The sequence below is a fragment of the Zea mays genome, chromosome 4 (genome assembly GCF_902167145.1).
Source record: "Zea mays cultivar B73 chromosome 4, Zm-B73-REFERENCE-NAM-5.0, whole genome shotgun sequence".
NCBI lineage: Eukaryota > Viridiplantae > Streptophyta > Magnoliopsida > Poales > Poaceae > Zea > Zea mays.
This window is the reverse complement of record NC_050099.1, coordinates 138,253,254-138,262,585: the sequence shown is the minus strand read 5'-3', so window position 1 is coordinate 138,262,585 and position 9,332 is coordinate 138,253,254. Positions and strand designations below refer to the sequence as shown.

Genomic DNA, 9,332 nt, shown 5'->3' with positions numbered 1-9,332 from the left:
CAAGGGCACATTTCCCTTTCACGCCTCTTCCCTTCCCCTCCTACTTTACGAAACTTTGGAACTGGTGGAGGCGAGGGATGGGGTCTCTGATTTACTGCCTATGGTACCCGTGCGTTCATAAAAAATATTATGCGAAGAGCGGAGATAATCAATAAAAAATCTTGAGATCTTTTTGGTGGGCCGGCTCGCCAGACACGACCCATTTGGCCATCTATACCTCTGCACGATAATGATGGTCCTCGCCTCAGTTGCCACCACCTTGTTCATCATTCTACTTCTTTTCTCTCTCCCCTCATGCCTCCACCTCCGCGCCACCCCATTCTCGGCAGAGGGCGTAGGAGCATGTGCCTCCTCCCTGTATTCGTTCGACACCAGCCCCGACACCGACTCGCTCAGTGGCTATTGCACGCCCACGAGGACGTTTCACATCATGCGCGCATCATCGTTTTCGCCGTCGTCGGATGTCCCGTTCGTCTTCCCAGTCTTCGCCCTATTCTTCCTCCCCAACCTGCTGCCCTCGCCCATGGTTGCAGCCGCGAGCCGACCGACGTTCGTCGACGCCGGTACGGGGCGAGTCGGTCATGCTCCTGGCCTTTCTCCGTGCGTGTCGTCGAAGAGGACATGGTGGCGCCTGCCACGCTTAGGTTATCTTGGCGATGAGGAGTCCAGGTCTGAGACATTGGACAACCAAGGCCTGTAGCGTGATAGTAGTCGACATATTCTACGGAGTTGGTGGTGGTGTTGTGCTGCTTCGGCGGGTCCAGGGCTGGAAAGACACTTGCATTCTCTCGCCCTTCTCGGATTGACGCCTGTGTGGGTGCCTCTCGGTTTGGATCTGCTCCGGCTGGGCTTCTTTCTCCGCTTGCATGCTCTCTCCCTATATATCTAGCGGTATATTACTTATGTCGCCTCTAGATGTCCATGTCTTCGTCGTGTCCTCCGGCGACGAATAGATATGTCCGCCTTTTCCCTTCCCCTCCTGCTCTACGAAACCTTGGAAGTGGGGGGAGGTGAGGGATGAGGTCTCTGATTTGCTGTCTATGGTACCCGCGCGTTCATAAAAAATATTATGCGAAGAGCGGAGACAATCAATAAAAAATCTTGAAATCTTTTTGGTGGATAATTTACGTGGGTATTGTTGTGAGTCGTCGCCACGCACGGGTAACCGATTAGTGTATGCATATGTGTATGACTATCAAATTTGTCATTTATTCATCAAGTTTATACTCTTTTTTTTTCAAATCCGCTAAACAACTTAGCTTCCGCTATAGCTGGTCTTAGTTGTTATTGAACCCAACCGCTAAACCTCTTAGCCAGCGATTTAATATATTGGTTAAGTCTGAGTACAGTTTGTTTGGTGGATATAGTGAAAGTTATGGATGTGAGGGTGATTTGGTTGGGTGGATTTTACAAAAGTTTAAATGGGTAAATTATACAGTGGTATAGATTCAAAATCAAAACAGAGAAAAAGATTTTCTCTGGTCTCGATGAAGAAAAAGAATATAATTCTACCATATATCAGGTTTTAATGGTATTCAATTATATAAAAAATATTAATATTTACACCACCGAACAAATATTATTGATTTAATTTTATATTTTATAATAAATTAATTTAGAGCTGTTTATAAATTTGTTCAAGCGTGAACCGCTTTAAACGGTAGTTATCCTTTTATTTGGACCAATAGAGTAAATATAAAATATTTTTGTTCTTCACTGATTTGTGCAGATAAAAAAACAAATGTCTACAATTCTAAGTGCCATGTGCCTGTGTGCATCGCAAACCGCTCGGCTGAAACACAAGGACGCGAGCAGCGTCCCGACCAATTCTAACAGGACAGTTGACTGAAACTCTGAACAGCATCCGTGTGAACTGCTGTGCCACACCCCCCTCGGTCGGCTCTCATCTGCACATCAGCGGCAGCTTGAGCGAGAACACGGAGGAGGAGGACGGCAGGTGGCCGGTCCGCCTGAGCGCGTCCGCCCTGTCGACCCGCGCGGCGCGCCGGTTCAGCTTGGCCTCCGCCTGCGCGCGCTTCTCCCTCGCAGCCGCCTGCGCCGAGGCCAGCTTGCTCGCCGTCTTCTCCTGCGCCCGTAGCTTCATCCTCTCCGCCTTGGCCTGCCCCAGCGATGAGCATTTCAATTTCCTTCCATTGTTCGGATCGAAAGGTCCGTATCTGGTGCGTGGTTGACTTCCACAGGTCCAAACTTTTTTTCTAGGCTGATGAAACATATGGCCATGACTACTCGTACCTCGGCCACCTTCATTTGCAGCTCCGCCTTTTGCCGTCGCCGGTTTTCCCAGGCCTGTATTTTCATCTCCTCGCGCCGATACCTGCGAGAAGAGAGCGCCAGCGACCTCGTCAGCACGCAGAGCATGTACAGTACAGTACGAGCTGCTCATCAGTGAGTCTGTGAGTGAGGCAACAGGCAAAGCAAAGGCAACACACCACTCCGGTGCATGCACCGGCACTGCTAGTCTGCTACCGTGGCAGTGGCGTTTGACCGTTTGTTGCCGCCGTTTTGCCCCTCCACATGGTTCAGCAACGTGCGGAGGAGAAAGCGCGCGTTGGTATTCGGTAGCCGGCAGCTAGCGAGTGATGGCGGTCACCTGGCCATGTGCTTGGCGCGCTCGGCGGCGTCCCACGTCGCCGCGGGCGACACGGCCGTCGTCGTCGGCGCACCGGGCGCCGTCTCGTCGCGGTCCGCTGCCGCTAGGCCTGGTGGCGATCCACCGTCGACCGTAGACAAATCCGGTGGGCGCAGCGGTGCGTGGATCGCGCGCCCCGCCGTGGACGGCGGCGTGGCCGGTAGGGTTGCGCGTGGGGTGTTGGCCCTGGATGGCTCTTTGCTCCCGGCCGGCGTCATCTCCGTGCCGACGTCCCGCAGCGAGGGGCACCGGGGCGGCTGCCCGTACGCCAGAACGGAGTCCACCCTCTTGGTCTCCGCCTCCGCACCCGCGTCGTCCCGCGCGCCGAGCCCCAGCGCCGCGGGCAGGGCGGCGCCGCCGTCCGCGGCGCTCCACGAGTGTCGCGCCTTCTGCGATGCCGACGGCAGCAGGAGGCGGTCGTCCGCGCAGGAGCTCCGGCGCCGGTCGTCGTCGTCGTGCGCACGGGAGGAGGAGAGCCACCGCTGCGCGTCGTCCCACTTGGACGGCCTCGGCTTCGCCTTGGCGTAGCGAGCCAGCAGGCGTCTCCCGCTGTCCGCGTCGTAGCTTAGGCCCATCATCCCCTGCGACGATCTCCTCATTCTGTATGATGCGCACAGGAACAGCACAGGCGCGAGAACGGGCAAGGCAAGAAGAACGGAGCAGGGAAGCTGAGTCAAGCTTGTACCTGGAGGGCTGGAGGCCCGAAATAAAAGAAGAGGTCGAGAAGCCGTACGACACCAGAAAGCTGGAAAGCACACAGAGAGATTGATAGAGACACAGAGCCACAGAGGGCACTGAATGAAGTGATGGCGATGGCGCGCAGTGACTGCACACGTCTGCTCTGCGACGGAAAGGGAAGCCAGCAGCCAGAAAAGCCTCGGAGGCGGGGCTCATGATTGGCCGACACTGTGCAACGCACGGCGCACAACGGCACACCGTGCTCGTCCCCGCCTCGCGCGCACGGCGACTGGGCGGAGCAAGAACGGCGGGCTCCACCATATGACCGCGTCTCAAGGGTCAAAGCTGCCCCGCCCTAAATCCGGGCGTGGACGACCAAGCAGTCAAAGCACGGCACTGTCATCGAGCAGTGGCACAGAAAAAAAATCCCTTCGTTGCCGTCCAAAACTATAACAATCCCTGAGATACCATTGAAAAATGCGTGTTCCCTCTAATCTCATTAGTTTTAGTTTTTAGTCACTTGGATATCATTGCCATCCAAAAACCAGCTAGAGAGCTATTAGTTGGTGTTGGAAAAGACTAATATATCTCTGTGCCCTTAATAAACCTCTTCCATACCATTTCTACAACGTAGCTTTGAGAACTACATAACATTAATATAAGTACTAATATATTAATATAAGTATATAACAGTAATACGACGACAAAATTTTATATATTTTATTATAAAATGTTGTTCTCATATTAATGTTACATAGTTGTAGTGATGCTATGGAGTTCTCAAAGCTAAGTTGTTAAAAGGGCACGAGAGTGGTTCATGTACATGACACAGGGGTATATTAGTCTTTTTCAACACCAACTAGCAACTCTCTAACTGTTTTTTGGACAACAATGACATCAAGGGACTATACATTTAAACTGATGGCATTGTAGGGAACTCATAGCTTTAGCTTTGGATGGTATTGAAGGGATTGCTATAGCTTTAGATGGTATTGAATGGATTTTCTAAAAAAAACGGTGTCAAGAAAACATGTCACCGCTGTTCTCTAGACATGGGATCCATGTTTCGCTGCGCATTGCATGCTGGCGGACAAGCGTTTGAGATTCGGGCAGCGCTTGCGATGTTTCTATTGATGGCCAGGCCGATAGCTCGACTAGCAAGACCAGGACTGGAGAACGTCACTGCGCGACGGGGGACGAGGAGCACTCGTAGAGATAGTGATGGCAACAGATCAGATTCGAATCGGATATTGCAAATATCTGCCTGCAACTATATCTGTGGTTGCAACCATTATCTGTCTATGATCATATCTGTGGGTAGAAATTTATATTCATGTCTATGCCCATCAGGATTTAGATGGGTTTCGGATATTCGTCGGATATGACAGCCACAATCATTTTCAACAATTCAATAGTATAATTAGTCAAATTTCTTTCTAATTTACCATCATACACAATTGGAACTTAATAAAAGAATTATTATGGTATGTGGGCCACGATTAGAGGCATTAGAGCTTGGAAGAGTCAGCCGCTATGGTATTTTGAAGGGGCCACAAGGCACAACGCAGAAAGCCAATAATGCTAGAAGGGAGCCTAAGTGGTGAATTGGGAGCGTTAGACGTGTAGGTTTATGGTGTTAGGGTTTGTTATTTGCTATGTAGTATGGACTAGGCCAAAAAAATATGATACAGGTCGATTTCATATATCTAACAGATAAACTGTGGGTGAAAAATAATATCCTAATATGTGCTCGTCTCACTCTAGGTTGAATTCAGATCTAATCAAAAACATATAAGGGCTTGTTCGGTTAGCTCTCAATCCATGTGGATTGAGTGAGATTGGATGAGTTTGAATACCAAACAAGTCAAACTTCTTAAGAATTTTTTCCAATCTCATCCAATCCATGTGTATTGCATCCAATCCATGTGTATTAGGAATAACCGAACAAGGCCTAAGCATACCCGATTCCATGGAAGATATCTGATGCCATCTCTACGTGGAGACTTGTGCGGGTATGGATCGAGCACGTGGCTTTGTTCCCCCGGTCTGCTAGAATCCGAGGCGCCGGCGGCCGTCCTGACGGGCATGTGCGCGGGTAGGTAGTGGATCCACATGCTGGGTTGCTTGATCCATCACCATCAACTTGCGCTTTTCATCACCATCAGCATGCGCTTTTCATTTTTGGGAAATACCATTAGCTTGTTGTGGCGTGATGAGACCGGCCGTAGCGATTCAAAAGTTTTTTAATGCAAATTACAAGTATTAAATATATTTAATTATTAAATTAATTACACAGATAAGAATTAAAAACAAGACAAACATACCTCGAAATAGTGCTCAACAAATAAAATAATATATCATTTAAAGTGTTTAGAACACTAAAAACAAGGTGAGCCCCAACAATTAAACTCTAAATCATGTATTTAGAAAATAAATTATATTATTATGAAAGAAAAAGTTGATGATGGTGTAGAAAATAAGGATATGGCACTAATCCAGGGTATAGTGTATTTGAGTCACTTCATGGCATGCTCTATATTTTTTATAAAAAAGTTGTAAAATAATGTATTATTGAATTTGTTTTTTATGAATTTAGCCTTATATTTCAAGATAAAGTAATGAGTTAAGGCACGGGTGGAGATGCTCTAATGTAACACCTAAATTCTAGAGGAATGAAAGTATGGGTTATTACTTACATGTGATGTGAATGTTCTCATTTATTTCACCTACATAATCATATGCTTAAGTCATTAACTTGATTAATAAATTATACATAAAATAAATGGGTGCATACATGTTGGATTTTTATTGATGCATTTAAATTCGAAATTTGAAACCTAGACATAGAGTTGAATTTGAAATTTATTTGAATCATTCACATGTGCGTGGGCCAAAATCACTCTTTTCGCCCTAGGAAGTCACTCGGGCCAGCTAAACGTGCGGCGCCAGCACACGGCCTCGCCCTGCAGCCTCATGCACACATGGCTGGCTGGTGGACCCACCACACCCTCATCCCATGTTCGCCGCCGTCCGGTGTCCGAGAAAGAGCTGTGGGGGTTCGGCAGCGTTTGAGGAGCGCGTTCAAGCAAGCCCGCGGGCGCGAGGGTCATCGGAGTCGTACGATTCGTTGCCGAAGTTGAGAATTCATCCTAGAGCCGACTGTGCTGTGGACGGTGGCGCCGGGCCATGTAATTATCGGTGCGACCATCCCTTGCAAGTTTTCCTTAACCCCCACATCGTATAGCATCGATCAATTGTGTGTATGGGAAGCTAGATCCTTTGCGAGGCTTATCCGGCCATGGCACCGCCACGGTTGCGCGGGCGTCGCCGCACCCAGCGCCGGCCCTGCGGGCGGGCAGACGGGGCAGCCGCGCTGGGCCTCGTATTTTCGTGGGCCCCCACCATAGTACCTATATATATACACGACTAGTTGCCGGCTTCAGCAGATTTTTTTATTCGGCCACTTTGTGAGGACCGTGAGGGCATAGCAACCAGCCGTCACGCAGTCCTCGTCTCCTCGATGCTCTTGCCCTGGACGGCTGGACCAGCCGAGAGAGAAAGCCTCCGACGAAAGCGTCACCTAGCGGAGAGAGAAAGCCTCCGACGTCTACGCTGATCCGTTGAAGATTCCTGCAGTCGCCTCTCGCCTACCGCCGCCGGACGAGATTGCCGAGGTATAAATTTTTTTGCCCTAAGTTAATAATAATTGAAATACTAGATTGTAAATAAGTAGATTAGATTTTAGATTTTAAATATTTATCTGTTAACTTCTCTGTTTCAGTCATGTCGTCTAGAAGATATGCATCTGGCAGTGAAAAAAGAAAAAGAAAAAAAAGGACAGAAGAGTTTATAGAATCGCAGAGAGGAGCTATGGATAGGTTTTTGACCAGTAATCCAAGAACTTCAACAAATACATATGAATTGGCTATAGTGGTTGTGGAGGAACAACCTAATATTAATCTAGAAGATGGTCTTCCATCAGATGAAAATGTTGACATCAACATGGATGATAACAATGTGAGTGGTCATGAGCCTATATTTAATTCATCTCCTACTGAAAATGCTAATGTTGATGAACAATCGGATTTTATTGAGGACATCTGTGATCCGAGAAATTAAGAGACCATTGTACCAAATTTGCAAGTACTTTATCTTTCGATGGCTCATGTGATGTTGATTTAAATGATCTAGTTTCAGAGCTTAGTGTTCTGCGGTTGACTTTATCAGATAAACCAATGTCTGCTATGGAGATTTTTGAGCATGTCAGAGAAGTGGATTGTTATCCTAATATTTCTATTGCTTATCGGATTTTATTTACCATGCCTGTTACTGTAGCATCAGCTGAAAGAAGCTTTTCAAAGTTGAAGTTGTTGAAGAATTATTTGAGGTCTAAAATGTCTCAGGAAAGATTAAATGGTTTGGCTATCTTATGTATTGAGAAAATATTATTGGATGAGATTGATATTGACACCATCATCAATGACTTTGCATCTAAACATGTCAAAAGAATTTTTTAAGGTAACATCATAATATATATCTTTTTATTTACTTGTTATTTGATATATATACATTTTAAGATGTATTTATTGATAATATTTATATAATAAGGGCCTCCATTTTAAATTTTGTCCCGGGCCTCTAAAATGTGAGGACCGCCGCTGGCCGCACCCGACCGCTAGTCTAGCCATTAGTCTTGAGATACGCGACTGAGATTAAGAGTACCACGTACCATTTCGCTCTGTCGTTTCTGGCCGTTGATCTCCATCAGGAGGATCCTTGGGGATCTCGTTTATTTTAAACCAACACCGTTGGATTAAGGGCAACAACTGCTATGCAAGCAGTGCTTCTGTGTAAGTGTGCAAGCAAACCATTTGATCATTAGATTACAATCCAACCACAGATATAACCATGATTTGTTAGGAGTTTTTTATAAAGATTATTAAGCTAGTGGTGGAAGGGTTAAGTGTTAAATGTGGCTTACGGTTGGATCACGATCTAATGGATCAGATGGTTTGCTTGCACGCTTGCATAGAAGGACTGCTTGCATAGCAGTCGTTGCCTGGATTAAGATATGAAGATCAATAGTGCATACCAGTTCATGTTTTATCCAAGCCTTGGATCACAGATCTGACGGTTCTGGTGCAACACACGTTATACAACCATGGCTCAGGACTCTCGCATGATTAAATGATAGAACTAAACTTAACCTATCATGCATTGCATTGTGGAGTTAGTATTATTATCTATGATCTATTATTTAATTGGGTGGTATACACTTATACTTAGTAAGTGTTAATAAAATTTTGATCAACTTAATTAAAAGCAATGCTCAGCTCTAACCCTTTTCCTTGGTAGGCCTTACACTTGATCCCCCACCATAAGTGAGCTCAAACACACTTTTTCAAACACTTGCTAAGCGATGACCACATGAGAGGTCACCCTTGCTATAATCACACTAGGTCAAGAGCAGGTACCACCAGAGGAGGACTACTAAGACGAGTTTGATGAGATCTAGGCGTCGTCTCCCAGTTAACTATGGCGTCGTGGAGATAGTTATCTTAGCTCGATTTATTTATTATCGGTTGTTTTGTAAGACATTCTCATTATGTAATAAAGCTTATGACATTTGTCTCTATACACTGAGTCATTGTATGCGTAAGTCTTTGTAAACCCTAGAGTAGTGCACCCATGACTTGTGTCATTGGTAGGAATAAATGAGTTTTATTTTGAGTATGTGATTTTTTCATGAGACACATTCTTTCAAATAAATACCAGATCAAAACACATAGATTTATGCATCATGTTGGATTTTATTGTTGGTGCATCAAACACAAATTTATAAGTAAAACAAGTCTTGCCTCAAATTCAAATTAAGAGCACTAAATAATTGGGAGCAATAGAGTTAAAGAATGTATAATAAACAATAATTATAACAATAAATAAGTAATAATTGTTACAAAAGGATAGTAGTATCATTTATGGGTATTTGAAAGTCTGAGGGTCA

At 45.9% G+C, this 9,332-nt stretch overlaps 1 protein-coding gene and 1 long non-coding RNA gene across 3 annotated transcripts; one reads left to right on the top strand and one right to left on the bottom strand.

Annotated features, from left to right (window-relative positions):
- Positions 1 to 1,690: 1,690 nt before the first annotated feature.
- On the bottom strand, positions 1,691 to 3,934 carry LOC100279585 (uncharacterized). Of its 2 annotated transcripts, XM_023302197.1 has the most exons (4): positions 3,336 to 3,934; positions 2,612 to 3,231; positions 2,254 to 2,335; positions 1,691 to 2,119 (listed from the first exon to the last, which is right to left on the bottom strand). In XM_023302197.1, exons 2-4 carry the CDS (start codon positions 3,226 to 3,228, stop codon positions 1,904 to 1,906), a joined length of 915 nt encoding a protein of 304 aa, XP_023157965.1. In that variant the 5' UTR covers positions 3,229 to 3,231; positions 3,336 to 3,934; the 3' UTR covers positions 1,691 to 1,903. The 2 variants fall into 2 exon arrangements, with proteins under 2 accessions (XP_023157965.1, NP_001341520.1); NM_001354591.1 differs by having other exon boundaries at positions 2,612 to 3,420.
- A 2,238-nt stretch (positions 3,935 to 6,172) lies between these two features.
- Positions 6,173 to 8,951, top strand: LOC103653732 (uncharacterized). The gene is made up of 3 exons (XR_002268782.3): positions 6,173 to 7,002; positions 7,110 to 7,345; positions 7,664 to 8,951. It is a non-coding gene; the product is annotated as an uncharacterized lncRNA (long non-coding RNA).
- Positions 8,952 to 9,332: the final 381 nt, after the last annotated feature.

Excerpts from the sequence above, each read along its gene's own strand:
- LOC100279585 (NM_001354591.1), bottom strand. The coding sequence starts at position 3,249 with ATGAGGAGATCGTCGCAGGGGATGATGGGCCTAAGCTACGACGCGGAC. Across the intron at positions 2,336-2,611 it reads CGCGCCAAGCACATGGCCAG|GTATCGGCGCGAGGAGATGA; the intron begins GTGACCGCCATC and ends CTCTTCTCGCAG. Across the intron at positions 2,120-2,253 it reads TGCAAATGAAGGTGGCCGAG|GCCAAGGCGGAGAGGATGAA; the intron begins GTACGAGTAGTC and ends TCGCTGGGGCAG.